At 53.9% G+C, this 18,059-nt stretch overlaps 8 protein-coding genes across 8 annotated transcripts; 7 read left to right on the top strand and 1 right to left on the bottom strand.

The window, feature by feature from the left end:
* Positions 1 to 155: 155 nt before the first annotated feature.
* A1O1_08319 (uncharacterized protein) lies at positions 156 to 1,169 on the top strand (the record flags this gene model as incomplete). Its single annotated transcript, XM_007729181.1, has 1 exon — positions 156 to 1,169. The coding sequence occupies one exon, from the start codon at positions 156 to 158 to the stop codon at positions 1,167 to 1,169; it is 1,014 nt and encodes a 337-aa protein (XP_007727371.1).
* Positions 1,170 to 2,350: 1,181 nt separating this feature from the next.
* Positions 2,351 to 3,118, top strand: A1O1_08318 (uncharacterized protein; the record flags this gene model as incomplete). The annotated part of the gene is made up of 2 exons (XM_007729180.1): positions 2,351 to 2,743; positions 2,789 to 3,118. 2 exons carry the CDS (start codon positions 2,351 to 2,353, stop codon positions 3,116 to 3,118), a joined length of 723 nt encoding a protein of 240 aa, XP_007727370.1.
* A 1,094-nt stretch (positions 3,119 to 4,212) lies between these two features.
* A1O1_08317 (malate synthase, glyoxysomal) lies at positions 4,213 to 5,964 on the top strand (the record flags this gene model as incomplete). The annotated part of the gene is made up of 3 exons (XM_007729179.1): positions 4,213 to 4,573; positions 4,641 to 5,850; positions 5,907 to 5,964. The coding sequence occupies 3 exons, from the start codon at positions 4,213 to 4,215 to the stop codon at positions 5,962 to 5,964; spliced, it is 1,629 nt and encodes a 542-aa protein (XP_007727369.1).
* A 1,953-nt stretch (positions 5,965 to 7,917) lies between these two features.
* Positions 7,918 to 9,684, top strand: A1O1_08316 (uncharacterized protein; the record flags this gene model as incomplete). Its single annotated transcript, XM_007729178.1, has 2 exons — positions 7,918 to 7,936; positions 7,994 to 9,684. The coding sequence occupies 2 exons, from the start codon at positions 7,918 to 7,920 to the stop codon at positions 9,682 to 9,684; spliced, it is 1,710 nt and encodes a 569-aa protein (XP_007727368.1).
* Positions 9,685 to 10,259: 575 nt separating this feature from the next.
* Positions 10,260 to 11,222, top strand: A1O1_08315 (alcohol dehydrogenase; the record flags this gene model as incomplete). The annotated part of the gene is made up of 1 exon (XM_007729177.1): positions 10,260 to 11,222. The coding sequence occupies one exon, from the start codon at positions 10,260 to 10,262 to the stop codon at positions 11,220 to 11,222; it is 963 nt and encodes a 320-aa protein (XP_007727367.1).
* Positions 11,223 to 12,465: 1,243 nt separating this feature from the next.
* Positions 12,466 to 13,344, top strand: A1O1_08314 (tagatose 1,6-diphosphate aldolase; the record flags this gene model as incomplete). Its single annotated transcript, XM_007729176.1, has 1 exon — positions 12,466 to 13,344. One exon carries the CDS (start codon positions 12,466 to 12,468, stop codon positions 13,342 to 13,344), a length of 879 nt encoding a protein of 292 aa, XP_007727366.1.
* A 581-nt stretch (positions 13,345 to 13,925) lies between these two features.
* A1O1_08313 (uncharacterized protein) lies at positions 13,926 to 15,429 on the bottom strand (the record flags this gene model as incomplete). Its single annotated transcript, XM_007729175.1, has 3 exons — positions 13,926 to 14,701; positions 14,758 to 15,379; positions 15,412 to 15,429. 3 exons carry the CDS (start codon positions 15,427 to 15,429, stop codon positions 13,926 to 13,928), a joined length of 1,416 nt encoding a protein of 471 aa, XP_007727365.1.
* A 375-nt stretch (positions 15,430 to 15,804) lies between these two features.
* On the top strand, positions 15,805 to 17,865 carry A1O1_08312 (uncharacterized protein; the record flags this gene model as incomplete). The annotated part of the gene is made up of 2 exons (XM_007729174.1): positions 15,805 to 16,020; positions 16,075 to 17,865. The coding sequence occupies 2 exons, from the start codon at positions 15,805 to 15,807 to the stop codon at positions 17,863 to 17,865; spliced, it is 2,007 nt and encodes a 668-aa protein (XP_007727364.1).
* Positions 17,866 to 18,059: the final 194 nt, after the last annotated feature.

The following is an 18,059-nucleotide window of genomic DNA, read 5'->3' as shown; positions in this document are numbered from 1 at the left end:
CAACCTGCATCGCAACACGTCCGCCGGAGCAGAGGGCGAAAGGGCCACCAGTAGCTGTCCGCTCCGTCCTCAGGCGTGAGATTCGACTAGGCATAATATTCCGCTGATTGAGGTAGCAGATCTGCCGCATAGTCTTGTGGACTTGTGCAAATGAAATGAGCCCAGCGCCATCATGGCTTGCAGGGTTAAGTCTTGCCAGACTGCATCGGATTGCGGTCTCAATCGGTTCACCATGCTCGGGAACAAAAGCTGAACGAGTGGCTGGTATCCAGCACGCACTGTCGGGAGTCGAGACCTCCAGAAGGGAAAATCTAAGTCTTCTCAGCATCGACATGGGCATCCGGAATCTTGCGTTTGCACATATATCGGCCCCGAGACATGTCGACAAAAGATTGTTGTACGGCCTCCCTACGCTCCGGCAGTGGCGCCAGGTTGCCGTGTCTCAGGCATCGGAAGTCGAGGCGATCGACTCACATCTGATGGCGCCGGGCGAGTCTAAGCTAGAGGGGGCCTCGCCAGTCACACATATCCGTTCTCGGCTAGGCAAGGAATCTTTCGAGCCCATCGACTACGCACTTCACGCGTATAACTTGGTCACGAATCTGCTGCGGACATATAAACCAAGCCACGTTCTGATCGAGAGGCAAAGGTTCCGCAGTGGCGGTCGAGCAGCTGTGCCAGAATGGACCATTCGAGTCGGCGTGTTCGAGGGCATGCTGTATGCTGTGCTGCGGACTTTGGTCGAGGAAGGAAAGGTCCAGGTGCAGGTGGAACCTATGCAGCCGACTTTTGTCAACAGATACTGGCTCGAAAGTCGTGAGGCCGCCAAAAGTGCTCCTGTGAAAACCCCAGCTGTGCGTCGCAGCGGTCGGGATGTAAAGAGGGCCAAGATCGATCGGGTCGGACAAATGCTGGTGGACGATGAGAAGCCTCCTGCAATCCGCTTAGACGAAGATCTACGACCTTTCACAAGCGAGTTCGTTTCGATCTGGCAGAAGGACAGAAAGAGGAACGTCCTTGCCACCAACATGAATGGCATCTCCAAATTAGATGACCTGGCCGATTGTTTACTTCAGGGCCTGGCGTGGATCGATTGGCAAAACGCAAGAAGACGTATCCACGTCCTAGGACCAGATGGTGTGGAAGAAGATTCTGGAGAGCTGTTGTGAAACACTGCGAAGCAGGTCTGGCAGATGCGAATTAAAATGACAAGGTGGACTGGTTGAGAACATCCTCCTCCAATGTCTCTCAGCAATCTTACCACCTGCTGATCTGAACGCCTGCGCTTTTGTCTCTGGGCCTGAAATCTGCCGTGGCAACATGGTTGAAAACAAGCCACAGTCTCTAGTCGGCAGAATAGATGCTAAAAGGGCCCTCGTCAGTTGGGTATCCAGCATGCCTCTGCCGTTGAAGGTGTATGACCATCTTGTCCGGAAAGCCAATACTGCAGCATCGGTCTATTTGAGCATTGCACATCGGCCCGAGCGGGGGTTCGATGAGAACGGAATTGGAATGGCTGCATCTATCCCCCAAATACCTGAGGTATGATCTCTGTCTGGGTGTCATGCAAGCAACACGACGGATTCTTGGAAACATCGAAGGTCGATGGAGGGGGTCCCTCATTCTAGTGCTTTGCTGAGTGAAAAATATTGAGATTCCGCAGAAGGTGGCGTCAACAGTGGATTCTTTCATTGATGTCGGCGAGATTAGAACAAGGCCCGACGTAGCCACAAGTCTGTGAGCCATTGCGCCTTTTGGTGGAGTTGCTTGACGGCTGACGCGACGAGTCAAGGTGACCAGGAGGGACCGGAAGGGAATCAAAGTAGGGACGGTGTACGACACTGCCGGAGAATGAGATGGAGAGGTTCACTGTCGACGACCGCAGTCAGCGAGAAGTGATGGCCAGGTGTGGGAGGGTGGAGGAGATGGAAGGATGATGATAAATGATGAAGGAGAATAGAATCTATCTGTCAAAAGCCAGAAGAAACCATATTGACGGTTCAGAGAGGTCGATGGTCTCTGTCGGTACCAGCATCTCAGCATGTTTCGGGGGAGTAGCACAAGAATGGATCGGAAAGCTGCGAGGGCCCGTCGAGAATGAAAGGAAGAAGCAGACAGACAGAAGGAAGAAAGGAAACATTTGCAGTGACTCCGTCCGGCTGCTCAACCCTTCTGTTCCAAGTCGCAGCTATATTTCAATTCTACCCTCTCAGCTTCCAAATCACAGTCAATCGATCTTCTTCCAACAGCCGTGGTCATCATCATAAGGACTCGAGGTCATCCTCTCATCTCATTCAAGTTCCTTCATCAGTTCGTCGTTCGCTCAAAGAAACACACAACTCTTTTCACCATGCAGATCCCCTCTCTCATTGCAGTCCTTCTCTTCGTGACGGCCGCCTGCGCCTCCCCCCGCCCTCAAGAAGTCGGGTCTTCAGGTTCGCCTCGCTCTTATAGCCATGGACCGACCTATGCAGGCAACGGCACTGCGGCAGCCAGCAGCACTGCTGCCAGCACGGCCATTTCAACGTCGAGCAGCACCTCGTCCGGAGCCCTCACATCTCCAACTGCACCTCTCGGCGTCGTTGCCGCTCGAAGCGGCTCGCCCATCCACTTCTTGCAGATGAATGCTGCTGGGTTACGCTTCTATCTGGGGGGAAAGACTCTCTCATACTGTCCGGACATTGTGGACGACATCGGCACCTGTCCGCCTGGTAATGAGACGGCGTTTTCGCTCTGCAGCATGGTGAGTTTTGGGTGTCTGGTTTCAACAGTCACTGACGCTGGATAGGCTGTTCTTGTCCCTGGAGGTCAGCAGTTGTATGTCACTCCACGAGGCGAGATTGGTTACACCCAAGCACACTCGACTCTTATGCCAAATGGTTCGCTGCCGTGTCCGTTCACCTACTACAAAGCACCTGGCGCACCGCTCGGACTTCTCAGCACTGAGGCCTTTGGGGCTGATGGGCTGATGGCATGCCCCACGGATGGAGATGCCTGGCAAGTCTTCGCAAACTTGAAGAACGCCACTGTTCCCCAGGGCAATATATCACAGTGCTTGGGGTTTGATGGGTTGGCCGTCGACTATGCCGACCTGTATGCAGCGTGGGAATACACTTGAAAGAGACGGCGCATAGACCTGGGATGCAGAGATAACAGAGGAATGGGATCTAATTCTAGCTCGTAACATTGTTCAGGCAACAAGCAGGAGCTCGAAAGGACACTGGCAATTCAGACAACTCATACCTTGGCATCCCTATAGCTAGAGAAGGAGATGTAGCGGCTCTTCAGAGCTGAATGTTTCTACCAGACCTTGTTCAGAACGATCCCAGTACATAACATCACCAGCATAACCGTCGTCGTCAAGCCTCGGACAATGCGAGGGTTCGGGAGAAGCCGGCGATGGACGGGAATCCACGCTACAAGGGCTGTTCGTCGTTCGAGTTTGAAGGCCTGGAGATCAATTCATTCTTGGACGGTCTGAACCTCGGCTCTCCTGCAAGGCCAGACAACTCGGGGGCATGCAGTGTCATTTGTACTGTAGTCGCTGCTGGGGCGTTTTCTGTCACACCATCGCATCCCCGCCACCGCCCGGACACATGTCCTGCAGTGCGGACAAGCCAGGTAAATTGTGTACAGTCAGGCCAGCCTCTGTACACAAAGCCTAGCCTACTTGTAGCAAGTGGCAACCCGTGTCATAAAAGTGTGTTGCCGAGGATCTTGGGACGCAAAAAATTGACAAAGGAAACCGATGATCGGATGGAGTGTGGATGGCCAGAAGAGATCACTGGCTAAACTGGCACACCGGAAACATGGGAAAACCTTTCGCACGGCGTTTTTAAGGGAGACTCACTACCCCACACAAGAACTGAGGTTGTCAGGTTCTTCAAGTTTACCTTATCCACCTCCCCCGGTTACAGGGGACGAGATGGTCTGAGTTCTCCTCTCCCATTGGATCAATGGACCAGTGACCTGAGAAGTGCGCCGGCTTTGCGACCGTAGCCGTAGGCGCGCCCCTCTCTCATTCATGGCTCTGGCCACGTCCTACTAGTAAAAAAGATGAACCGATGGATGGCTGGCCCTCGCTCTGACGTACGGATGCTGTGTATATCAATGCTCTGTTCCCGGCAGTCCTCCTTCTCGAAGATCTGGACTCACCGAACATCCTCCTTCCTGTTCTTGTCCCCATACTAATACCAAACGATTATCGTCATCATGGCCAGCATCGAATCCATCAACGAGGGTGTCCTCATTAACGGTGCCATCAAAGACTCCTACCGCAAGATCCTGACTCCCGAGGCCACTGCATTTCTGGCCCTCCTCCACCGTACCTTCAACCCAACCCGGAAAGCGCTGCTCCAGAGACGAGTGATCAGGCAGCAAGAGCTGGACAAGGGCGTTCTGCCCGATTTCCTCCCCGAAACCAAGCACATCCGGGACGATGATACGTGGAAAGGCGCCCCTCCCGCGCCGGGCCTGGTTGACCGACGAGTGGAAATTACCGGACCTACGGATCGGAAGATGGTGGTGAATGCGCTGAACAGCAACGTTTGGACATACATGGCGGACTTTGAGGGTGAGAGACTGACAACTGGCAACCGGGCACCGCCGCGACACCCTGCTGACTGGACTCTTTTTGCTAGATTCCCAAGCCCCAACCTGGGACAACCAGGTGTCGGGACAGGTGAACCTGTACGATGCCATCCGGAGACAGATTGATTTCAAGCAAGGAGAGAAAGATTACAAGCTGCGGACCGACCGTGTCTTGCCCACACTGCTTGCCCGTCCTCGAGGCTGGCATTTGGAAGAGAAACATTTCACCGTCGATGGGGAGCCGATTTCTGGCTCTCTGTTCGACTTTGGTCTCTATTTCTTCCACAATGCGAAGGAACTCGTCAAACGAGGCACTGGCCCGTACTACTACCTCGCCAAGATGGAGTCACACCTCGAGGCGAGATTGTGGAATGATGTCTTCAACCTGTCCCAGGACTGTGTTGGCGTTCCCCGTGGCACTATCCGGGGTACTGTCCTGATCGAGACCATTACTGCTGCTTTCGAGATGGACGAGATCATTTTCGAGCTTCGAGATCACTCAGCTGGACTCAACTGCGGCCGTTGGGACTACATTTTCTCCGTGATCAAGAAATTCCGCCAGAACCCTAACTTCGTCCTTCCGGATCGATCCGCCGTGACCATGACCGTGCCATTCATGGATGCATATGTGCGGCTGCTGATCAAGACCTGCCATCGTCGTGGCGTCCACGCCATGGGCGGCATGGCAGCGCAGATTCCCATCAAGGACAACCCAGAAGCCAACGAAAAGGCCATGGACAACGTCCGACAGGACAAACTCCGTGAAGTCCGAGCTGGCCACGACGGGACTTGGGTGGCCCATCCTGCTCTGGCCGCCATTGCCTCGGAAGTGTTCAACAAAGACATGCCGACCCCCAACCAGCTCTACAAGCGTCGCGAGGATGTCAATGTCACCAAGAACGACCTGCTTAACATGAACATGCCTGGCACCGTGACCGAAGAAGGTATCAGGAAGAACCTCAATATCGGCCTCGGTTATATGGAAGGTTGGCTGCGAGGCGTGGGCTGCGTGCCCATCAACTACCTGATGGAGGATGCTGCCACTGCCGAGGTGTCACGATCCCAATTGTGGCAATGGGTCCGGCATGGTATCAAGACTGCCGAGGGTAAGACTGTCGACAAGGCATATGCGCTCCGGTTGTTGAAGGAGCAAGCCGACGAGCTGGCATCGAAGGCTCCCAAGGGCAACAAGTTTGCTCTCGCTGCCAGGTACTTTGAGGGTCAGGTGACTGGCGAAGATTACGCCGATTTCTTGACGAGGTATGTTGCTCAGCTGTCTGTCATCCTTAGTGAGATGTGCTAACGTGTATGCCTAGCCTGCTGTACAACGAGATTACCACCGTGGGATCCTCGCAACCCGTGGCCAAGTTGTAAGTCGTCAAGCTGCGCTCAATGAGAAAGTGGCGGTGTTGAGTATATATAGCACGCCAACGGAGGAATGATTCATGACCCGAAAGCTGTTTTCTTTCCGACGCAGAAAATATGTGGTTCAAATGGTGCCGGATGTGCGCCGGTCGTCTCTCAGTTGTCTGCTTTTGAATGGTATGCCAGGATAGGGATCAAATATGTATTGCAAAGGAAGCTCTAGTATCTTTCAAATAGCCTCGATCTTTGGTATCTACACGATACATCCAGCAACCAAGCATTCTGACCAACCCAAATCGCCTGGTGGTCTAGTCGGTATCCGAGACCTTGTCGTATCTTCTCATGGTCGAGACCCTGTTCGGCGCCTGGTTGTGGAAATGGAGGTGGAAGCTAAGGTGGTGATTGTTCGTTTCATCATGGGCTCGCCTGCTCTCCTCTCGCCTAACATGTCTCGATGTGTAGACGAGAAATTGAAGTCTCTCGACAAAAGCTGACGTGCAGGTACGAAAAAGGACGGTCGCAGGCACGTTATTCTGACGTTGTCCTGTCACCAGCCCCAGTCTCACCGGGGGATCCTAAAGGGCAAGGTAAATAGGTGTCTTGGGGGTGTCTTGGGCAGTGGTGCAGGTGTCAAATGGTAGGTGTACGAGCGTCAAAGTGTCGTGAACAGCAGCTCTAGGAAGCGGCATTCCTTCCTGCCTGCGCCTAGAGTTGTTGGCTGACCCAACTTGAACTTGAGCTTGGAGTCTTGCAAGTCCACTCAACCCTTTCCATTTCCACACCGCTTCCTCGACTCCCTGCAGACCACCACTGGCACTCGATCGTACCTAACTTGAACAGACAGAACGAGCAGCATGGCGACACTGACAATGTGCGGCTTCAATTCTCCGTCCGTCCAGCCATGGATGTGCCACTGCCTCTCATGCCCGGGGTCGATCGATGCATGCCCAGACCGTGGTGCACGCCTAGCACGAGCCAGTGCAGACGGATGCGACATAGGTCATTAACTGTAGAGGAGAATTGGCGAGAGAAGGTCGCAAGGAATACTATCACACCGGCTTATACAGTACCATCACACCCATAAGACCTCCGTCTAGCCACATCGGAGCCTTAAGAGTTCCAGGAGAACAACAATGCGATGTGAAACAATTCTCAGTGAGAAGTGAAGCCTGGCATGCGTCCAACACGACGTGTGAATCCTACGAGCGATGATGATGAACTGGTGGAGCTGGTTCCAAGCGTGGCATCTGCATCCATCTGCATCCATCACAACACATCTTACCCTACATGGGCAGCACTCCGTCTGCTTAGGATCCCTTTCTCTGCATGGCTCCAGCTAATCATGTACTAATGATCTAGCTCGTCTGCTTCTCGACTAAACGAACCACGCTGCCAGGTACCGAACAAACCACTATCTCGATCGCCCAATGGCCGGCACTCGCTTCTCCCCCGCCAACCACCTGATAGCAAGGCCCAACCCCTGAAAGACCTTGTCACCCAGGGGTCAGTTCGAAATCCTACCATGCACTCGCTACACAAGTCACATAGTACATACATTTCGGCTTACTCGGAGTTCAGTCAGTGTTGCTCTGCAGAAGGACAATCTGCAAATCGTAGTGACCCCCCAGCCCTCTGCAACGTCCAAGAGCGGTTGCTATACTACGACTTCAACCGTCAATTCTTTTGCTTTCACTTCCCCTCAAGTCTAATCCTCTTCCACAGACTCTCCTCGGGGCAAGAGTGTGAAATCGAGGAGCAATTCAGATTCTACTGGCCTCTTTCATCCCTATTGCGACGCTGAAGCCACGGAAAACGCCATGGCACTCTGAGACGAACCCCCGATAACTCGGATCGGTTACTTTTGAGTTCGATTTGACATGCGGTCCGGATACCATTCCAGAAGAAGCCGTTGCACATCCACGGGACGGGGATACTTCTAAACTTCCACGGGACAGGGTAACCATGGTCAACACATTGCACCGTAAGTCAACACTTCACAGAACATCTCACTGCACAGAGTATAACCATTCACTTATAGCTCCGGCGTCGGTCATTGCCTCATGGCCTAGGCCGAACTATATCGACCCATCCACAAGAGGTCCTGCTCTGGAATATGTCTGCATCATCTTCAGTGCGCTGGCCATATTCATCGTCACCGCTCGGCTGTACTCGCGTCTGCTCATCACGAGAGCGCCCGGTTTGGATGACCTCCTCGCCGTCTTTGCTCTGCTTTTCAGCATTGCCCTTTCCGTCCTGGTGATCATTGGCAACAAGCTCTATTACAGCGGTCGACATGTATGGGACATACCAACCAACACCTTTGTTCCCCATCGGATCAATATCTGGGCCAGCATGTGGTGCTACATCGTAGCAGCCACCTTGGTCAAGATCAGTGTGCTCTTATTCTACCGGAGACTGAGCGTCAAGTTCAGCAAATTGTTTCTAGTGGCTACATGGGTGGGGATTATCTACAATGTCCTTTACCTTGTTGGATTTGGTCTGGCCCTGTTACTACTCTGCCACCCCGTCTTTGCCTATTGGAACCAATTCGATGTCGCGTGGGTAGCTTCACACGGCTACAGATGTGGTTCGGAAAACGTCATGCTTCCGGCCTCGGCGGGATTCAGTGTCCTGGGAGACTTTTACAGTACCTTGCTGCCACTGCTACTCATCATCAATCTTGATCTTCCACTTAGGCAGAAAATTGCCCTCTTCTCCCTTTTCGCTCTGGGATTCCTGGCCGTGGCTGCAGGGGTGGTGAGGACGGTGTTGATGTACAATTTGTTGAACACGGACTATGACTTCAGCTGGGTGCTGTGGGAGACGTGGATCTGGGCGGTGGTGGAGTTGTATGTCGCTCTTTTTGCAGCCAGCGCACCGGCGCTTAAGCCTTTCTTCCGTCGCTTCTTCATTGACCCCCTCGGAAGCATGGGTCGAAGTTCAAGGAGACATTGGTTGAGCCAGGGAGGGGCCAGAGAAGCCGATCCGAAAGGCACCTGGGCGTCGGTAAACTCGAAAGAAGGAGGACTCGTTGACGTGGAGCGGATAGGAATGGCGTATGGCCGCAACGAGCCTGGATCTCGGGAGAGTGGCTTTCTGAGAGACATCGAACAAGACGAGACTCGACATTTTGAACTTCGGGCGAGCCGCGATGGCAAGATGATCCCGATGCAAGTGTATAAAGGAAGCATGAGCAGCTCTGAGATGCCCTCGATCCTGCTGAGCGATGAGGGGCGCGTCGATCCCGGGGCAACTCGACCCATCAATGATTGGCCCATGTCACCTAGCCCAACACACCCTGGTGTGAGAGGGCAGTCGGGCCTAACCAATGTCTCTCAGCCCATGCAACACCCTCTTCACGTCGGCCTCCGGGTTCAAACACCTACCAACATTGCCGATCCGTTGCAAGGCACTATTCGGGCAGCTGATTTGAGGGCACAGTCTCGAGTGGATCATTCTCGAGGCCTGAGCGATGGACTAGATCCTTTCTCAGCCGACGAGAGACACGCGGGACTGGCGTCTGGATCAAGGTTGGAATCTCCTAGCGACTCGGATGCCGGCTCGCTCTACATTGATGAGAAGCCGCCTTGGAACACGATCAAGACTTCCAGCAGTCTCCAGACCAGAGAGGCAAGCGACAGTGACGAGACGCTTCATCTGCCTCGGATGGGCAATCATGACTCGTATACACTGCCAGAAAAGAGGACTGGGATTGGGTATGCAATATGACTGAGAACAGTACAAAACGACCAATGACAAGAGAATCATGAGATGTGATTAGGATCAGTATGTAATATATGTAACAGATATATATATGGGACCGTCATAAGAAAGCGATCAAATACAGATACAGATCCGGCCTGATCAAGAACAAGGAACAGCGTTCAAGTTGAGGCTCTACTCGGCAAGGTCCCGACCATGCCATCCATCGCTTTGGGACGCCTACAGAAATGTGGCCTCTGTAGCCTCCTGATTGGCCGCTGACTGCCCTCAACTCCTTGAAGATTCGCCGAAACCGCCGATGGTGATTTCTCCGCATAACGGTCATAGCGGAGCACTCGACCGGCGAGAGGCCGGCACGGTTTTGGGTCAGAAAGCCGGACTAGGACCAGAGAAGAGATGAGAAGCGCAACATGGATGGAGTAGTATACATACTACTTCCCTAAGGAGCCTGGCCGGGCTTCAATCTGTCCAACTCCATTTGCATTGCTCCTTTGCTGCTTCGGCGTACAATTCTTCTATTGTGTTACCATCACCCAGCAGGCTCCTACCAGTTCAACCACCTGTTCTACATCATTGTCATCATGAAGATCCTCATCACTGGTGCGGGCGGCTTCCTGGGCCAATTCCTGGCCCGAGAACTCCTCTCCAACCCCGATCACAAAGTAGTCCTCACTGATATCGTCGACGTACCGGTTCCCAAGGGCTCCAAAAACCCACAGAATGCTACCTGCGTCAAGGCTGACCTGCTCAAAGACCGCAGCGTCATCACGCCTGACCTCGACGCCGCTTACATCTTCCACGGCATCATGTCGGCGGGATCCGAGGCCAACTACGAGCTCGGTATGAATGTCAATCTGGAGAGCACCAAGCTCCTGCTGCATACGATTCGCCAGGTCAAGCCGGGCCTGAGGGTCATTTACGCATCGAGCCAGGCCGTCTATGGCCGGCCTTTGCCGGACGTTATCACGGAATCGGTCTTGCCAACCCCCGAAGGCTCGTACGGATCACAGAAGCTGATGTGCGAGATCCTGATCAACGACATGAACCGACGAGGCTTCATCGACGCCTACAGCCTTCGCTTTCCCAGCATTTCAGTGCGACCGGGCAAACCAGCGCCGGCAGCGTCAGCATTCATGTCAGGAATCATCCGCGAACCCCTGGCCGGCGTGGAGTGTGTGGTGCCCGTGACGGACAGGAACTTCCCCTCCAACGTCTGCTCCCCCAAAACGTTGATCCAAAACTTGGTCTACGCGCTGACTCTGCCTTCGGACGCCTTGCCCAAGCATAAGCGAGTCGTCAACGCTCCGGGCATTGTCGTCACCATCCAGGAGATGCTGGACGCGCTGGCCAAGGTGGGCGGCGAGGATAAGCTGAAATATGTCAAGGAGGAGCACGACGAGAACCTCGCCCGCATCCTCTACTCGTGGGCCTACAATTACGACAACTCGCTCGCCCTGAGTCTGGGGTTCAAGGAGCCCGAAAGCTTCGAGCAGGCTGTAAGGGAGTACATTGAGTATGTGGAGGAGGAAAAGACGTGGCCTTGAGATTGACACGATACCAACGAGGGATTAAAAGCCAATGCTATTGAGGTCATCACTTCAAGCTACACTTTTGGATCTGGTGCTTGCTTTTGTTCATTTTGCGGTTTCTCGCCCTGCTTGTCTTCCCCTCGCACATGCATACAAGGTGACTACAGCGCTTTTGTTCGACACAACATCGCCAGCCTCCTCGCTAGTGCGGTGTCGCCATGGAGGGAATAAACAAATTATTCGCTGTGCCGCCAATTTCCCTTGGATCCGTCGCCGAAAGGCAAAAGAGACTCGGACTGAGTGGAAAAGACGAGCAGCGTGCCGCCTGTCGGCATCTGGCCCGACCATCGCCGGTGGGTGGTTACTAAGCTGCGGTCACATGACAGTCACATGATCTGATCTATTCGGCTCTGGGTCGGCAACTCATGGCAAACACACGCCTTCGTTCTCCTTACACACTCACATGAAGGCGTTTGTATTTGATCAGTATGTCTCCCCCTCATAGCTAGGTACCTACCCTCGAGTCCTGTACAATTACCAGCGGACCGAGAAATGATTGCACCAGAGGTCACGTGTCAGTATATAGTACTAAGTACTAGGTAGTACTTCCCCCACCCGTCCCACTGGTTCATCTGCCCCACGCGGGCAATACACCGATGATATGCAGCGCGTGGCCCACTTTCGGCATTTCGCGGCATTCTCCACCGATGACGCCGTGTTCCAACAGTGGATAGTGGGCATCTTGTATACAAAGACCAGCAGTTTCCAAGGCACACATACTCTGTATTGTAGAGGGTAGTCTTCCATCGGCGTCAGTCAATTCGGCATATCTCAGGTCACCCGGGTACAGCATCGAAGAATCACGTCCCATCAACCACACTCGGTTCTTTTGACTCGAGACACAGCCTTGCAACCGAGGGCTCAGAAATAGTCGAAATATCATCCATCCCGGTCGGCAGCAACTCGATCTATCAAGGTCGTCGACCCTGTGCCTCCGCTTGCCGCATAAGGAGACTCCACAGGAAGCGTGAAGCCCTAGTGCCATCTCACGCCGCACCAAACACTCCGGTGGAGCCGTACAATATCCTCCGAGCCAACGAGTGAGACGACGTACAGTACGTACTTCATCTCAGCATATTCACGACCACGAGCGAACCCGACACGCCTCTAGCGAGAAAGAACATCAGTCTGTTGAGCACTGTATTTACAACATCCTCTCTTCCCGACTTTGTTTTCGCTCACTGGTTCCTTTCCAACGATGCCGGACCTTTCGCAGAACATATCCGTGCGGATCCTCAAAGCCGCGGAGGCCGGCCACTACGGCGTGCCGGGCGTGGTGTGCTACAACATGGAAGCGATCCTGGCGTGCCGCAAGGCGGCCGAGGCGAAGCAATCACCCTGCCAGATCCTGCTGTTCCCGTGGGCGCAAGACTACGCATGGGACCACCTGGTCAACCTGGCGTCGGATGTGTGCCGCAGCGCGCGCGTGCCGATGAGTCTGCACATGGACCACGCGCAGAGCGAGGCGGCGATCAAGCGCGCCGTGCAGACGGACAAGTTCGACTCGATCATGGTCGACATGTCGCACTACGAGAAGCCGGAGAACCTGGCCCGCACCGCCGAGCTGGTGCGCTACTGCCACGCCCGGGGCATCGCGACCGAGGCCGAGCCGGGCCGCATCAACGGCGGCGAGGCCGGGCTGAAGCACACAGGCGATCTGGAGAGCATTTTGACCACGCCCGAGGAGGCGCTGCAGTTCATCGACACGGGCATCGACTTCCTCGCCCCGGCCATCGGGAACATCCACGGCGCCTACAACGGCGTCGAGAACATCCAGTTGGATTTCCCCCGTCTGAAAGCCATCCGCGAGGCGTCGCGCGGCAAGGTCGCCTTGGTCATGCACGGCACCAACGAGTTCACCGCCGACATCTTCAGACAGTGCGTCGCAGAGGGCATGACCAGGCTCAACGTCAACCAGGTTGTCTTGTGGAAGTATGAGCAATACGCTGCCGAGCACGCTGGCCGCGTCCCCCTGACTGAGTTCTTGGAGACCGGGACTGCTTTGATCCAGGAGAGGATCGAGTGGATGATGGACGCCGTCGGCAGTACGGGGAAAGCCGGGGATGTGAAGATCTAAAATGGGTAAACGAAGGAACGAAATAGACGGCAGAAAGCATAAGAGCCTATGGCTGATGTACGCTTGCGGAAAAAGGTGTAAGAGCTGAACTCCTTTTGATGGTAGCGTTCTATAAGTTAAAACATTGACCGTCTTGTTGGCCATCTTGGAGTCGACGGTCGAGACGGTCGAGAGTCTGGGCCAGGACCTTTTCCTGTGCCGCAACGGGGCCTCTTAGACCAACACAAACATGTACTTTTGGAGGCTTTCTTCCGGTCACGACGGTTCAGGAGAGGACAATCCAACGTTGGAAAGCTACAGCATGGGCAGCAGAGAGTCGAGTCCAGCCCGTGAAAGGAAAGCAGTCAAAAACAAAAAGCCCATGAGAAGACAAAACGTAGTTCACCCAACAATAATGGCAGCACGTCGCTTTGCTTGAGTCATTGATTCAGACAGGCCGTGAAGCTCATACCGTTCCAGTCTCGGACAAAAGGAAATTGCAACTCTATACCCTTTGTGAAATAGAAATTCCCAAGGCTGAATTGCTAGTTACCGACTCAGGAGGCTCACTGCCGTTTAATGTCGACTGCTGCAACGTGTCCTCACTTGGTCGGAGTGCTTATACTTTCCTTCATCGCTTCGTCCGTCGCCTTCTTGACCTGCTCGTCCTCATCCGTCTTGACGTCCTCAACTTTCGCCTTCAAATCCTCGTCGCCGGCGCCAGTCTTGGGTGACTCCTCGTCTTTCATCGTGATGACTTTCGCATCCTTCTCTTCATCGCTGTCGCCGAGGCTGAACGGGTCGTTCTCTGCCGCGGGGCTCGGGTCGATTGACGCCAGCGGCTGCCACTTGCTCGACTTGCCCGAACCGGGTGTGGCTGCCGCTGCAGCGGGTGAAGGCTTGGGCGAGGCCGAGTACATATCTCTGATCTCCTCCGGTGGTCCGTCCTGGAAAGAAACTTTGCGACTCGTGCTAGGTGACGCTCGTCGTTCCGGTCCGGTACCGACGGCGCGGAAGAGGTTGGGGTTCGCTAATGGCCGGCTCGACGTCCGCGGTGGTGCGTCATGGTCGCGTAGTTCCAGTTTCGAAAAGTCGTCTCCGATCGGTTGCATGTCCGCGTCGTATCGTTGCATGTCTGCACTTCGACGCATGTCCGTGCTACGACGACCTGGCATCGGTTGGGACTGCGACTGCGGCGGAGGATAGTACCCTGGGCCGGCTCCTGCTCCATAGCCTTGTGCTGACTGTGAATCGAGATCCGCATCATCATCCTCCTCCCCGTCGAGCTTCTTCTTGAACGCCGTGATCCATTTGTTCACGGTGGTCTGCGTCTCCACAAAGCCTTTGCGTATGTTGTCCCGGATTTCCGGGAGGTCATCTATCGGGCATTGGTCAGCTCCATACATATTAATGCCTGCGTTGGTTGTATCATACCATCGATAAAGCTCCTCCACGGGACATCGTCCGGGTTAGGTCGTGCGCCTGGTCGGCCTGACCTTGACCCCTGAAGATCTTCGTTAAATCTGCCGCCAGGCCCTCGACTAGATTGATTTGGGCGGCCGGTGCCGCTATATTGCTCAGCTAGGTGTCTTGCATACAGCTCGTCGGCTTCCAGCTGACTCAATTTGGCCGTCGAACGAGGCTGTTGTGCGGTTGGTCGTGGAGGTTTGGCCGGTGGTTCAGGCTCTCGCTGTGAGTCTGGATCCGTCATGCCCAACAAGGCATTGAATGCTGGCTCGACATTCCCGCCACTCGCTGTCAGGACTGCGCGGATGACGCTGCCATCTATACTCGGGAAAGCCTCTCTCAGCGTACTCTCCGCTTGTTCGCGTGGGTTCACCGGCCTGGGGGGTTTTGGGGGTGGGACTTCCTCGTCTTTTGGGGGCGGTTTTGGCAGCGATGCTTCTGTCTGCGAGGCATTCGTCGTGTTTATAGTGCCGGCCTCTTGGTCGCTGTCAAAATCCAGAGGACGAGCGGTAGTGGGAGATTCAGGGGGCCCATCAGATGGTTTGAGAGGTGATACCGGCGAGGACTGTTGATTGAGTTCAGCATCCAGCTGTGTTCACAAGGAGGGATCCAAGTACTTACTGCTCCATTGTTTGCCATGTTGAGATGACTCAATGCAACTGTAAACTGACCGGTTGACTAGAGTTGGTAGATACTGGGAGATAGAATCGGGGAGATGTGTCAAGGTCAGGCAGCGCAATTTAGGTCTCACAGTATGAAACGACAACATGCAACAATACAAGTTGCGGCGCAGGCAGCGTCAGAGTCGGAGATGGGGGAGTGACAGGCAGCCAATGGGAGTGCCAGGGTGGTACAAAGTGGCTGATGTCCAATTACATAAAATTGTGGCGTATATTGTGGCGGTGCGGGGTGACTTCTGCGCCTTGACTTTTGATACTGCGCTCGCTCTCTTCGATGAGGACGCGAGTTACGGCGCTCTATCGGCAACATGAAACGTGCAGCGAGACAAGAACGATGACGGAGTTGGACCTTTCCTTCGTCCCCTCCCTCTACACTCCATCCGCCCTGCTCCCGATCTCCAGACATAAAGACAGTCTACTTTATACCATCGAAACCCACCAAGTCACTGTGCTGGTTGGTCAAACAGGTAGTGGCAAGACTACTCAGCTTCCTCAATTTCTAGAGCAAGGCGGCTGGTGCGCCAACGGAAAATGTATTGCAGTCACTCAGGTGGGTAAGTGAGCTTTTAGAGATGGATCGATCTTTATTTGACCGTCAATCTAGCCCAGACGAGTGGCTGTCACCACCGTCGCTACTCGTGTTGCCGAGGAAAAGAGGTGCCAGGTCGGTGAAGAGGTTGGATATTCAATCCGATTCGAAGACGTGACCTCCTCGCGCACCAAGATCAAGTTCCTTACCGATGGCATGCTACTGCGAGAAGCGTTGGTCGATCCGCTATTGTCCAGATATTCTGTCATCATGGTGGATGAAGCCCATGAACGATCTTTAAGCTCCGACATTCTTTTGGGCCTGCTAAAGAAGATCAAGAAGCGTCGACCAGAGTTAAGGATCATCATAAGCAGTGCCACTCTGGAAGCCGAGCGATTCGTAGACTTTTTCAAAGACCAAGAGGGATCCAGCGACCAATGTCGAATCGTCAGCATCGAAGGTCGGACATACCCTGTCGATCTCCTCTATCTCGATCAGCCAACGAATGACTATGTTAACAAGGCTGTTGAAACCGCTTTCACCATCCACCAACAAGAAGCTCCAGGGGATATCCTAGTCTTCCTGACGGGTAGGGAGGAAATCGAGAAGGCCATGCAGAAATTGTCCGAGCTCGCTTCGACCTTACATCCCCAGGCTCAAGCACTTCAGCCCCTTCCACTCTATGCTGGACTCAGTACGGAAGAACAGATGTACGTCTTTTCCGAGGCGGCCGAAAATACGCGAAAAGTGATTCTCAGCACGAACATCGCCGAGGCGTCCGTCACCATCTCGGGAATTGTCTATGTCATTGATTGTGGATTTGTCAAACTCCGCGCTTTCAATCCAACAACTAACATAGACGTGCTTATTCCTTTCCCTGTGTCCAAAGCTTCCGCCACCCAACGAGCCGGCCGCGCAGGACGAACCAAGCCAGGAAAGTGTTTTCGACTATACACAGAGCAGTCATACGAGTCTCTACCTGCCACCACTACCCCTGAGATCCAACGCTCCAACCTGGCGCCTGTAGTGCTTCAACTAAAGGCCCTGGGGATCGATAACGTCGTCCGCTTTGATTTTCTGTCCCCACCACCTTCTCAGCTCCTGATCCGCGCTTTCGACCTCCTTTACTCCCTGGGCGCCGTCGACGAATATGCAAAACTGACCTCTCCTCTCGGCACACGTATGGCGGAGCTCTCTATTCCGCCGATGATGGCGAAATGCCTGCTCACATCGTCTGATGCCAAGTTCAACTGCCAGAGCGAGATGCTCACCATAGCGGCCATGACCTCACTTGAGGGCAACGTTTGGTTCCACCACAGCGGTGAGAAGAATGCAATGGATCTATCAAGGAGGAAGTTTGCAGCCGAGGAAGGTGATCACCTTACCTTACTCAACGTCTATCATGCCTTTGTGAGCAAAGGGAGGAAAGAAGCACGGTGGTGTCATGAAAATCATCTGAATTTCAAGTCGATGCAGCGAGCTGTGAGCGTTCGCAACCAACTAAGGCGATACCTGGAACGTCTGGGCGTCAAGGTCGAAGAAAACCTATCAAGCTCCAACCCGCCGCATCTCTCTACAGCGCAACCCACAGATGCAGACAAGACAGTAAATATCCTCAAATGTCTCGTCACGGGTTACTTCTCGCAAGCAGCAAAGATGCAACCCGATGGAAGTTTCCGGTCCGTGTCGGGCAATGTTACAATGTACGCTCATCCGACAAGTCTGCTATTCAACCGCAAGGCGGAATACGTGGTCTTCCATGAAGTCCTAGAGACTGGCGGTAAAGTGTATATCAAGGATTTGAGCAAGGTGGAGAAGGGATGGCTGGTGGACCTCTCTAGGGGATACTACAACATGAAGTCGTGAGTGTAATGAAGAAGTGATATGATGGTGACGCCGTCGAAATCGATCATCTCCGTTGACCAGCAGATTCGGTTATCATCCGACAACAAGAAATCACCTCACGATAAAGTGTGCCGCAAATGGCACAGGCCGGATCTTGAAAAACCAGCTGCTTCGAAGGATAATGTGCTTTTAAGCCGCCTTTGCTGTATCTTTCA

The sequence above is a fragment of the Capronia coronata genome (genome assembly GCF_000585585.1).
Source record: "Capronia coronata CBS 617.96 chromosome Unknown acBCG-supercont1.8, whole genome shotgun sequence".
Classification (NCBI taxonomy): domain Eukaryota; kingdom Fungi; phylum Ascomycota; class Eurotiomycetes; order Chaetothyriales; family Herpotrichiellaceae; genus Capronia; species Capronia coronata.
This window is presented reverse-complemented; position numbering and strand designations above follow the sequence as displayed.